Source organism: Anastrepha ludens, chromosome 6 (assembly GCF_028408465.1).
Source record: "Anastrepha ludens isolate Willacy chromosome 6, idAnaLude1.1, whole genome shotgun sequence".
Classification (NCBI taxonomy): domain Eukaryota; kingdom Metazoa; phylum Arthropoda; class Insecta; order Diptera; family Tephritidae; genus Anastrepha; species Anastrepha ludens.
Genome location: NC_071502.1, coordinates 52,002,928 through 52,016,633, shown reverse-complemented (window position 1 = coordinate 52,016,633; position 13,706 = coordinate 52,002,928). Strand labels below are relative to the sequence as shown.

At 35.2% G+C, this 13,706-nt stretch overlaps 2 protein-coding genes across 5 annotated transcripts in view; both read right to left on the bottom strand.

The window, feature by feature from the left end:
- The window catches only part of LOC128868242 (electron transfer flavoprotein beta subunit lysine methyltransferase-like), a 120,246-nt gene that overhangs the window by 76,994 nt on the left and 29,546 nt on the right, over window positions 1–13,706 (bottom strand). The window contains exon 2 of one of the 4 annotated variants that reach the window (XM_054110100.1): window positions 3,242–3,341. The exons of 2 other annotated variants lie outside the window; for them this stretch is intronic. The gene's annotated coding sequence lies outside the window, so the exon portion shown is untranslated. The remainder of the gene's footprint in view (window positions 1–3,241; window positions 3,342–13,706) is intronic. One more of the 4 variants, XM_054110101.1, reaches the window with a different exon arrangement.
- LOC128868244 (growth arrest and DNA damage-inducible protein GADD45 alpha) lies at window positions 6,822–8,572 on the bottom strand. Its single transcript, XM_054110104.1, has one exon. It carries the CDS (start codon window positions 7,356–7,358, stop codon window positions 6,822–6,824), a length of 537 nt encoding a protein of 178 aa, XP_053966079.1. The 5' UTR covers window positions 7,359–8,572.

Below are 13,706 nucleotides of genomic sequence, written 5' to 3'. Positions count from 1 at the left end.
AAGTTGGTACCTTGTATCTGGTGGTAAAAAGCATAAGTTCTGTTTTACGCGGGTTTAAACTTAGCCCACATCCTGTGGCCCAAGTGTTAAGCTCGCCTAACGCCCTTTGGATGATCCCACTGATCGTATTTGGACACAGTCCTGACACCATTAGCACCACATCATCAGCGTACGCCACCACTTTTACCCCACCTCCGTCAAGTTTTATTAAGATTTTGCAGATCACACATAGCCAAAGAAGTGGAGATAATACTCCCCCTTGTGGAGTGCCCCCGTGGACCTTCTTGGTTATGTTGATATTACCCATATTAGCTTTGATGATCCTGGGTTCTAGCAAGCGGTAGCAGTTTGTATAAAACTATCTGAAGCTGATTTAACAGTAATAGCGCTATACAGTCCACCTAGACATAACCTAAAGTCAGAAGACTATAAAAAACTTTTTGAAAACTACAATGGGAGATACATAATTGGTGGAGATTTCAACGCGAAACATGTAAGCTGGGGTTCTCGTCTAACAACAACTAAAGGTCGTGAACTATGGAAAGCGGTAAAACAACTTGGCTGCCAAATTATCTCTACCGGAAGTCCAACCTACTGGCCTTCAGACCCTAACAAAATCCCCGATGTTATAGATTTCTTTGTAGTCAAACAAATACCAAACCATATCATCCAAGTAGAAGACGGCGTAGACCTGAACTCAGACCATTCACCTATTTTTATGTATCTTAATGGCGAATCAAAATTTAACGAACGAAGTCCCGTACTCTTAAATAAAATGACCGACTGGAATTTTTTCAAGTATAAACTCGATACGTATATGGAAAATACCGACACAATTACCAACGAAGAAGATATTGAAGACGAAACAATAAAACTTACAACACATATTCAGAAAGCAGCTTGGATAAGCACGCCAGCAAGTAAACAAACACGAGATAACCATCAACAAAGATATCCACAAGAAATATTAAAAATATTAAGAGAAAAAAGAAAAGTAAGAAAAAAGTGGCAATCAACAAGGGTGCCCTCCAAGAAAACTGAACTAAACAGATTAACAAAATTGCTCAGAGAAAAAATACAGGAGCATAAAAACAATATCACAAAAAACACTCTGAAAAACTTATCAGCAGAAAAAACAGGTGATTTCTCGCTTTGGAAAGCGATGACGTGTGTCAAACGACCAATTCAACATAATCCGCCAATAAAACAGCAAAATGGTATTCACATTTGGGCTAAAAGCGATGCAGAAAAAGCTGACGTATTTGCCAACCACCTGCAGAAAATCTTTCAACCGCACGGAAAAACAATAAATTTCACTCCGCCATCAACTGTACAAGAGTTCGTTAAAATAAAGCATTTCAGTATAGATGAAGTTGCTACCGAAATTTCCAATTTAAAATTAAGGAAGAGTCCAGGGTTCGACTTAATAACCGCCGAAGTTTTGAGAAATATATCAACTAAGGCGCTAATGAAATTGACTTTTATAATGAATGCATGCCTAGATTGGAAATATATACCATTCCAATGGAAAGTATCCGAAATAGTAATGATACCTAAACCAGGCAAAAATCCGAATGAAGTGTCATCTTACCGGCCAATCGCTCTGCTTCCAGTAATGGGTAAACTTTTCGAAAAGCTGTTCTCCAAACGCTTAAAATCTATAATTGCATGTAGAAACATCATACCCTCACATCAGTTTGGCTTCCGGGAAAAACACTCTACCGTCGAACAAATACACAGGATAACACATACAATAGAAGACGCGCTAGAGAGTAATAAAGTCTGCTCAGCAATATTCCTTGACGTTGCCCAGGCATTTGATAAAGTATGGCACGAAGGACTACTTTGTAAATTAAAATCCCTTCTTCCGTTGCAGTTCACTGACATTTTGGAATCGTATATAACAAATAGGTACTTTAGAGTAAAGCAAAAGCAGGTGTATTCGGAAATAAAACAAATATTGGCCGGAGTACCATAAGGCAGCATACTCGGCCCAGTACCTACTCTATACCGCAGACCTACCAGTACCGAAAATGTGCAAAGTAGCTACATTCGCTGACGATACATGCATCTTAGCCGTTGGATCAACTGAAAACGAATCCATCCAGAAACTGCAGAAGTCCATTGACGAAGTAGTCACATGGACTGAAAATTGGAACATAAAGCTAAACGAAACCAAATCAGTTCACGTGGATTTTACTAATAAAAAAATTATCTACAAACCAGTTCATATTTTGTCAGCAATAGTGCCAAATGCTAATAGTGCAAAGTATCTAGGCATGACTTTAGATGTAAAGCTCAAGTGGAAAGAGCACGTGAAAATCAAAGCTGCTGAGCTGAATCTAAAGACGCAAAAACTCCAATGGCTAATTGGCAGAAACTCTGAGCTATCAACTCAAAATAAACTCCTCATATACAACCAAGTGCTAAAGCCGGTGTGGACCTATGGTCTTCAATTATGGGGATGTACTGCAAAGACCAACATCGACATTATACAGCGCCTCCAAAATAGAGTAATCAGGGGAATCGTTAAAGCTCCCTGGTACGCGCGTAATGAAGATCTGCACAAGGATTTAAATTTAAAAACCGTCTCAGACACAGCCAATTTCTGTGCAGTTAAGCATGCTGAAAAATTAAAAAAACACATTAACGCAGAAGCTTCCGTACTAAGCAATGAAGCAACTCTAAAAAGAAGATTAAAAAGAAAGAAACCTCAACACTTAGTTGTCAATATTGTTTAAGTTACTTCAAATTGTGAAATGAAAATTACTTATTAGTTTTATACTAGGTGTAATCTTTATGGAATGTAAATAAAAATTTATAACATTTCAATAAAAAAAAAAAAAAAAAAAAAAATGGTAAAAAAAATCATTTTCCTTGTTTTATTTAAACTTTCGTATTTCATTTTATTAAAATGTACATGCACATATGTATATACTGATACCTCCAAATAATAGAAGAGGAGATGCTTTCCATTCCAATTCGACCGGGCTACTCGGGACATGTTCTTCGATTTCGATGTAACTCAAATATGTTGCTTTCTGGTCAAAATAATGAGACACGTATTTTTTTGTTCGCCCGAAAAATATTTTTTTCAAGATTTTTTGGCAATTTTGATTTTCGGCTCAAAATCGATTTTTTTTTTATTTATATAAGAAACATTTTTTTTAAATGCTCATAACTTAGTCAAAAATGAACCGATTTCAATAATTCTGGGCTCAAAATGATCGTCATTACTTACACGAGCGACTTCATGTAGAAACAATTGGAAAGAAGGTATAAATATGATGTTTCATATACACATACATACATATATCTTTCTATACACACAAACTGACAGCCTGAAAAGAAAGAGTACACCATATATTGACAAGTTTTGACAATTTATTTATTAATTTTGTTTTTATAAAAAATATAGTTCCTACTATGGTTTTGGTTGTACCTCAAAAGGCAAAGTAGCAAACTTTGTACAAAATGTTTAACAATTTGGCAATTTTCATCAAAATTCCAAGCTTGTTTTTCTAAAATTTTAGGATTTACAGTTTTATGACCAATTCCATTTTAGTATTTCTAAAAATTCCTGGTATACAGTTTTATGGCTCATTCCATTTTTTTGAAATTTTATTTTTTATGCATGCAACAAATGCACGACAGTTTTTTTTATATAGAGAAAAAGGCTAAGTCGGGGGGAAAAAAATCAAATATCAACGGGATTTTTTAGTAACTTTAAACCCAAATATGTTTTTATTAGTTATGCAACATTTTTCTTATACATTCTTATTTGGAAATGCTTATTAAAAATGGTAGAATTTCATTGGTTTATCGAAATTTATAAAAAGTTTTTATACATTTTCATTTTGGAAATGCTACTTAACACGTTCCCTGTCCGCTGAGGCACATATGGTTCAGGAAACGTGCGCCTGATAAGCACTGATACGTTCCTAAGCCATATGTGTGTCAGGGGTATATGAAACTTCTAAAGCAAATTATTCGACTGGACATAACGGAACTGTACAGTTTCTGCACTGGACGTGCTGGAGCGATAATAATGTAAAGAAAAACGCTGGGACATACGAAAAAATATTTTTATTTTACGCAGAAATCACAAATTATTTTTAATTATTTCTTATTACGACACTCCCAGGCTTATCCAAATCAGCAATCTCGGGGTCACGCCCTATGTAAATATCATAATTCCAGACAAACCCCTCTTCTGTGCACAGTTTATAGATTTTCAAGCCGTATTTATGAGCTTTTGATGGGTTGTATTGACGGAAAGATATCCTGCCTCTAAACGGCATCATCGACTCGTCAATGACGATACATTCACCAGGTGTTAGTAAGCTCTTCCAGTTATTGATAACAAGGTCCAAAAGTGGTTTTATTTTGTATAGACGTTCGTTTTGATCCCTCGGAGCTTCATTATCAACAAAGTGCCAGCAACGTAATATTGACGAGAACCGATTATATGACATGTTTACGTTGTGAAATATTGGACTTGTCGGTCAATTTTGCATTTTAGTATTAGGACAGGGAACGTGTTAAAAATCGAAGAATTTCAATAAAAGTTTGTAATTTGGATTCATAAGGTTTTTGTTAGAAAATGAACTGTACTTTTATAAAAAAAATAGAAAACTAAAAAAAAAAAACACAGAAAAGAAAACACGAGACCCTCAGCGCGCCAGACACAGTGATCGACATCAGAAGTGAAAGCACCGTTTCAACTCTTCTCTTTCAACGCACGTTCTGTAATGCGTTTTTTATTTCCTCAACAGCACCGCTTCGAGAAACTAAACACTCTAGACACAGTGACGTTGGATTCCCGTAAAGTTCGGAGTATACGAAATAAGACTTAGCGCTAAAATTGGAGAATATTGCTTTTTTTTGACAGCACAAGGCGATTCTGGGGCTGCCAGATAAGCCTTTTAAGAACAGCCTTTCTAACTTGGCATCTCCTTACTAGTTTTTTGTCGAGACGATGTTTTAATTTTAAGTATTTTTGACGTATTCGACTTTTTTTCAATCTATCAATTAGATATAAGGTATTATGCGGTAAAATCATATGGTACAACAATTTATATGACTTTCTTCACACACTTTTGTTGTATAATAACTTAAAATGTCTCGTATGTGGCCTCATAATCAATCAGAATACGCTGCAATAAGAGATAAGATAACGCCAACACGTGAGAGATTCTTTTTATGTAACACTGCAATGCAAATAAAATATGTACGAGACATACAACCAAATAAGCTAATCGAGCGCAATTTCAATGGAATAGAATAATTTAGCGTCAGAAATCAATCGAAGGCGAAAAGTGAAGTCGAAAATCCAACAACCCAAAACCAAACCAAGTTCCCCATATAATTTAAAAGAGTGAATGCATTTTTGTTTTCAATTTATAAATTGTTTTATTAACAATACTTTTTCTTGCAACATTTCTGCTATTCTTTATTTTTTAGTAATTGTATTTTGTGTTAGTTTTTTCTAATTTTTTCTTTAACTTAGAGTTAATTACATTTGATGATGCTTTGGGTTCATTTATACATTTATTTAATATACACAATTCGTATTTTTCCCAAATTTTATAAAGCATGCAACAAAAAGCTAACATAACAAATAATTAACAAACATTTAAATATATGAATTTTTTTACAATTTTTTTCATATAAAAAATAAATTTCTAGCGCAACTGCTATTGAACAAATATTAGAAACAACTTCTTTGTTTTTGCTTGTTTTTCGCTCTTCTGATTGAAATAATTTAAAACAATTACTCAATTTAAGCTTTTAAGTTAAGGTCAACATCTTTCATTTTATGAAACTTTTTACGTAATATTCACTTTCTTCCCCTGTCTAAATTATGAGTTTGCATACATTTTTTCACTCATATTTTCTATTTTAATTAATGACCTATAAAGCGTTATTTTAGATACTTTTTTTCTGATCATACATACTAGAGGTATACATTATTCTTTAGTCTATAAAGTAGAATTAACAGCAAAACCGTTCAGTTTCTGGTGTTGTCGCTTTCGTCATTGTTGTTGCTGATCTTAATCTGACTTCCTCGTCGCACGCGCTCAACACGCACGAACGCACTCGCACTACTGGTTGAATACTGACTAAGCTGTGCTGTTGGTTGCGTACTGCAATTGTAAATCCGGTGCTCTTCCGTTGCATTATTTGTGACGACGGCGACAAGGTCGTTGCTGCTGGCGGGGGAGCTGGCGACGGCTTGCATTGATTGAGGTTTTTGTTGTTGCTTCGGCTTTACTGTTTGCCCGTTTGGCTGTTGTTATGCGAGTACAGTTTGCTTGATTGCTGGGGGCGTACAGTGTGTGTGCCGTTGACTATTTGATTTCAAAATTAATTAACATTAATTTCTAATACTTATTAATTTGTTAAATTGACTGGAATGTCACAGGCGGATGGCCTCGAATCCATTGCTAGTATCGCTAGTATACAAAATTTGCATTCGAGGCAACAGCTCCGCATTCTTCAACTTCTTCTTCTTCTTTAATATCTTCATCTGCATTCACACCTTCTGCTTGTTCGTCTCCTTTTTTTGACTTGTGCTTCGTAACAATCCAGTTTTAAGATTTTCGATTTTCGATTTGTTTTTGGTTTTTCCCTTTTCGAACGTACCAATGTCGGCGTTATGTTCCAGACATCGTTCACGCTCTTTTTTGTAAGCCAAAAATGTTTTATTTTTCATAATTTCACCATCAGAGAAGTTATACCATAAACCGCTTCCATAGGTATGTATGTGCGTTATGTGTGCTTCTCGTTCAAAAGTTTTTTTTAACTGTACATCCATGCACTCACACGACCGGCAAATCGACAATTGGATGTTGTGGTGCATCCCAAAATGCCTCGCAGTAGTCGACCAACATTGCTTCTTGCTTATTCAGCTGTTCCTCGTTGTCCTCATCGGCGGCACCGGTCCATGTCTTCTGCACCAGACAGCAAGATTCTACCTCGGTTTTGCCCAGAATACGGCTCAGCTTGGTGGGGCAATCAACTTTGATGACATAGATGTCATTCTCGTAGCAGAAGGCTTCTAGCAGCACCTCATGCATGTGCGTGGCAGAGTCGCCAATTTGTGGCACGGCCATCAGGCAGAAGAGTGAACCCTCTGGTGACTTGGAAAGCACTTGAATGGCGGCGCTGAGTCCTACAATGACACGGGACTCAGCTTGTGCCTTCAGCAGTGCTGTCTTAACGGTACGCCCAATTTTTGAATAATCCATTTGCTTTGTGGCTTTATCATTGATGGCCTCGAGATGTTGGCCCAGATTGATGTCGCTCATGACTTTGGTGTTTTGATAATGCTGAATGCGTGCTTCGTCTACAACCATTTTGTATGTGTGTGTTTGATAGATGGGTTGTTGCGCGTATGGCGGAATTTTCACGCTGTTGTTGGTACTAACGGTTGAAGTAGTAATTGTCGCTGGCGACGTTAATTGTTGCTTATGGCCGTTTGGTAACAGTTCCGATTTCCACTCGAACACGATTGTCTTTGACTTTGACAATGTTTTCACTTTTATCGGCACTTGTTGCTTGAGTTCTTTTTGTTGTTGTTGTTGTTGTTGTTTGTTAGTGTTCTTAAGCACTTTTTTGCTTTTACTTTGATTTGAAAATGTGTACTTTTGACCCTCTTTTATTGTTTGCTTTTTTGTGGGGTGTGTTTGTTTTTGCTGTTTTTTTTATCACTGCAATTTTCTTTATAAAAATGTCTCTTTTGTTTTTGCTTTTGCTTTATCACAATTTGTTATGAAATTCTTTTCGCTATGCTTTCACTTGGCTAGTGTAGTAACGCGTATGCAATTTATTCCGTTCAAGCGCTCTTTTGACTTGCTTCAATTTTGATTTTTAATTTCACAATGAATGTTCCGTAGCTGCTGTGCAACCGCTTTTATACCAGTGCTCTCGCCGTCGATTGCGCTTCCATTGAATTTCATCAGAAACCAAACAAAAAGCTTCACACTACGCTCAACAGCATGCCAGAGTAGGCTCTCTCGTCTTCGCCAAAGCAATTGATAAGCACCGTTGGGGAGCCACATTCGGCTCCAAGCTGACGGTGCTTTTTTGTGCTCACTCTCACATATCGAACATAGCACCAGTTGTTGGGGTTTTACGTATGCTCCCAATTCATTTTTTTTTTTTTTGAATTTTTTCTTCTTTTCTTTTTCCTCCACCTCTCTTGCCACAAGCAAATTCACATGAGATTTCCCAGAATTAGTGAACCAAATTTTATACGCTTCGCTCAAGCTGTTAAATGTGGGCAAAATTTTGTTGGTCACGCGTAAAAACCTACTTTAATTCTGAGTTGTTTTTTACTTTTTGATTTCTTACGGTTTACACCCCTACAGCGCAGGTAAGCCGTTCATTTTTGTTTGCTGCATCAAAACGCCGCTTGGATTCACATCTGTGTGTGAAAGAAGATACTAACTACTATCGTGTGACTTAACAGTTTGCGTCAAACGATTCCCGAGCACATACTCACGCGCTTTAGTGTGAAATGCTGACTTATTCATTCATAGTTTTTGGGTTTTTAGCTTCTCGTTTGATTGGAGTTTACGTTGTAACTGAAAAGCACCTTTCCCTGACGACTTTTTTAATGAGATTTTTTTTTCTCATAAAAAGCAGTTAGCAGCAGCGCGCGCAATTGCCGCCTTGATAAGGTTTTAACTCTTCTTTTTCCTTAACCTAATACCTCTCTTGACTCTCTGGATAGTGTTAACCCTTTCGCTACTACTGGGACACTGATATCCCACAGCATGTTCACTTCACCCTGAAACTTGCAATTTTCATAGGAAACTCAACCAAAATGTCAAAATCAGTAGCTGCGAACAATACTTACAATTTACCGTTATCCGCATTCCACACTGTTTCAATCGTGTTTAGTTTTGATCAGTTGTTTGTGAGCAGTCGCTAATATTGCATCAAATTTACGCGTAATTTTGGTGAAATAATACGTATTTTTATAAGAAGTGTTGATTTTTCTAAAGAAAAATATTGCCCTTTTACTGGTAAGTACAAATATATATTTTAATAAGAGTTTTGTGAAAAATATTTAGCGAAAATTAATTTTGGGATGCATGTGTCCCAGCAGGGCTTTACATAGGGACATATATGTCCCAGCAGTACGTTGTACATAATGTATCACACAGCTAATTTTTTTATTTTTGCAACCTCGTAGACAGCAAAAATGTCGAAACTAAATCGCGATCAAATTAGTGCATTACTTCAAGAAGATGATGATGAATCCATGGAATCAGGAACTGATTTTAGTTACGAAAGTGATGATATTTATAGTCCTGAGTCCTGGCAATGACGATTCTTCCAGCGATTCAGAGACCGGATTAAGTGACGAGAATGGTGGCATAGACGGTCAACCTGCACGAGGTGAGGAAGCCTCAGGCACGGTTATTTGGAGCACACGGAATGGGCCGTTTGTTTCAAGAAAATCGGTTAGTAACCACCGCGAATGCAAAATTGCAGTAAATATTGGGCGCCACTGAACAACCACGAAATTTTTCGCAAATTGTTTCCAAGAAGCATGTCTTTGTATATTGCCCAATGTACTAATGAGAGGCTCAGGAAAACAGTATTCCAACAATATATGCCACTCAAGCCAGAGAAACGGGACATCAAAATGTGGTTTCGCTGCGATTCTTTGACTGGATACACCTATGACATGAGTATCTATTGTGGAAAAGAAGGATCTGTCCTTGAAGGGACACTCGGCGAACGAGTTGTGAATGATCTTGCAGCAACGATTTCTAACCCTGACGTGACACTTTGCTTTGATCGTTTTTTCACCACTGTTTTATTAACAACATACAATATCCAGCTTTGGGAACATGCATGTCCAACCAGAAGAATGTTCCGAAAATACCAGAAAAATTGCAGCGAGGCGAAGCTATTTTCAAAGTTAATTCGGCGGGTACGAAGTCAAACTAAAACCCTTTAATTAATTTTTTAAGTAACTTTCTTGATTGTAGGTACCATAGCTATAAAGTGGCAGGACGTCAAAGAGGTAATGCTGCTCAGTAACTGCCACACATCTGAAATGATCACTGTTAGACGCAAAATGAAAGATGGAACTGAGGCAGAGTTTCCATGCCCTGACATCGTAAAGACGTACCGCGCAATAATGGGCGGTGTGGACTTGGCAGATCAAATGTCGGGATTGTATGATATAAACAGAAAATCAAATAAATGGTGGAAAAAAGTATTTTATCGTGGCATGATGATGGCTCCTGTAAGCACTTGGGTTATATATTCGGAGCTGAATAGGAAGAAACCTGCCTTCTTACCAGTGCTGGTCGAGATTGCTGAGTCGCTAATTGAAAAAGGAAATGAATCTACCGCATATAAATGATCCCGTCGGTCTGGAAGATCATCGAATAGGTGCAAATCAATGACAAATGTGGGGGATTATTTACCCATAGATCAGTCTAAAAGACGTCGGTGCGTAGCATGCGCCAATCGAACAGTCGAGAAAAGAACAAAAATTATTTGCCGGGCTTGTAATTTGCCATTCTGTATACAATGTTTCGCTGCATCACATTCATAAAATAAATAAAAGTACAAATCATATGTTATTACCAAAAAAATGTTTCTACTTTCTAGGTGTAGTTTGTACCCTGTTGGGACAAATATATCCCATTTTTAAATACTGTTGGGACACATACGTCCCACCTCAAAATACCGTTATCTACATAAGTTACAAGCTTCATCTAGTTTCTACGCACATAAAGTACCAATGGGTAGCCAAAAACTCAAAAATGAAGTTTGAGCAAATCCCCTGCAAAAGTCGGAGCGAAAGGGTTAAATAGCGAAATTACCTATGATTATTGAAAAGTAAAAATGTTAAATAAAGTTCCGTATAAGCAAGGGGATTTATCTATTGTATTATTTAAGAGAATGCCCTCTTATCGCTTTTAACTGGGAGATCCATTAGTAAGTGACGCCGTATTTTTTTATTAAAAGGGGAGTATTGTGTGCGTACCAAAAAAAGCTATATCGATGTATGTATATGGTAAAGAAAAGAGAGTTATACGAGTCTCGAGCAACAACACAACATCTTTGACTTTGAAATTCATTTATCATCAGATAGATGATAGATAGATAGACGAAATGTGTTGTTTCACCCATTTGTAGATTGGGGTTTCTTCTTAAAACTTAATATTCAATATTTCTAGCAATGGAATATTCTATGATATTACGTCGACCCAGAAAGTTTATTATGGAAAGCATTTTTGAGGAATGCTGGGGGCTTACTGCTATTAGAAAAAAAAAATCTCAAAATAAAAAACAAAAAATGGCAAGTGGTATTCCAAATAGAACCTTATTTTTGTAAACAGTTTTTAAATTCTAACAACTTTTTGCGGAACAAGTAAAGAATACTGACCGTTTTGACAAAAATTTGAGTGCGAATACTAAACATGGAGGAGATTTCAAAGGTCAAAGGTCAATTTTACGCGACTACGTGACCGTTTACAAAACTAAGTATATCATTAATAAGGTAATTAAGGTACAATTCTTCTGATCTAAAAACTTGTCCTTATTTTGGGTGAGTTTTTGAAAGTATACATTTTTTTTCAAAAAATACGAAAAAGTTAGATACTCGTAAAACAATTTTTCCCGAAAATGTACCTAATTAACAGAGTTTAAATAATATTTTATTAAAAAGCGTATTCAATTGCCTTTCATTCGAAGTACCATAAGTGCACTTCACTTTGCTTCTACTTATACAAACAAGAAAATAACCTTTATTGAACCAACTCCCGCTCCGCTGTCTACAGCATTTCTTGCTTTTACTTTCTTATTTCCACTCCGTATTAAAAATTCAGGTAAGATTTAGTTAGAATAGATTTTGTTTTAGAATAGAAACATATTTTCAATTTTAAACCCGTTTTTAAGCCGTTGGGATTTGCTACTTAAATTTATCTATGCAAAATAAAATAAATAAAGAATATTATGAACAGATATTCATGTCATATCAAAGTTTCAAATCAATATTCTGGATTTTTACATGTATGGGTTTGTCAAATATAATTACAGTGTCCGCATATATTACAAACAAAATATAATTATAAAATTGCAATAATTTTTTTCTAGTTAAAAAGTTTTAAATTTATGGCGTTCAATACTCAGAATGTTCCGTTTTTCTAGTGTCCGAAAGAGTAATTTATAATTCTAAAAAATTGGGTTAGTATACAAAAATAAAATTTACCTTCTTAGAAACAATATTCAGTACACGTAAAAGATAAAAATTTCAGAAGAACCGATTTTTCATTCATTCTGAAAAAGTCGAATATTTAAAGCTGCTTCTTGAATGATCCACAGGTTACTTGGAAAAGCAACAAAGAGCGAGAACGAACTGAAGTATATACGCATGTATGTACATATTTAAGCATACGAATGTATTATCTTTGTTAATTTGTGGAAAATTTAAACCGAAAATGTGACATAAATTGTCGGTCATGTTAAAAATTTTGCATTTTCAGCAGTTGATATAGGCTAAAAAATAGACTGAGGTGAATAATTTGTTTCGTGTTTTTTTATTTACTCGCACCATCTCCAACAAAAACATATGTACATGTGCACATATTCATGCTATACGGTCTCGATTTTCCGAACCATCAAATTGTGTGAGCAATAGCACGTTTATAAAACAGCCGCCATGGCTGTCTTATTGGCGCGATGCCAGCAGAACGACCGTGGTGGTGATGCTGCTGATGGTAATGGCACCAAAGAGGGCCAATTGTTTATGGGTTGTAAAACTGATTTTTTATACTTTGTGTGCCATTATCGCGCTACGTTTATATTACTTAATTTTATCATTCAAAGTAATGGATGCTATATTTGTAGACATACACTGTTTTTTCTTAGAGGCCGATGTGCACCAGGAAAGCGACTGTCGTGTGACGTTGGAAAAAAAGAAAGCAAAAAAGTTTATTCACTTTTACTTTCAGCTGAGTTGTTTCGTTTTTTATTTGATTTTATTTTCGCTTCTTGAAAAGTGTCGGCACAACAAATGTGTTGAAATTTCGTTGAAAAAGTTTGAATAGATTTTGTAGAGATTTGATGATCTGCACGCTGGGGGGTGATTCAGATCTTGTTTTGGAAGAAAAAGCTGATATTAGGATTTTAAATTGGAATAGGGCCAACAAAGAACGATTGATCACTTAAGTAAAATTTAGTTAAATAAATATAAGTACATATTCATACACACTCGTATATTTATAAAAGATGAAGATGAAGGAAAAAAATGAAATAAACGAAAAAAATTAATAAAGCGAAATAAATTAATAAAACAAAATTTCTTACAAAAAAAAAACAAAAATAAAACAACTAAAAATAAACAAATTAAAATGAAATTCAATTAGAATAAAAATGAATAACAACAATGCCAAAAATTTTAAAAGTTAAGTAAAATAACAAAAATTAATTTAATACAAAAAAATATAATAAAATAAAAAGAAACCAAAAATAAGAGAAATAAAAAAAGTAAACAAATATAAAATGTTAAAAATATTACAGAAATAAAATAAAAGAAAAACAAATTAACAAATCAAAATTAACAAATTAAAATTAAATTAAATTAAATCAAGTAAAATTAAATACAAGGAGATAAAATAAAAAAATAAAATACAAAAAAAAATGAGAAAGTTAAATAAAGTAACAAAAATTAA

Coding starts and splice junctions, on each gene's coding strand:
- LOC128868244 (XM_054110104.1), bottom strand. CDS start 7,358: ATGGTTGTAGACGAAGCACGCATTCAGCATTATCAAAACACCAAAGTC.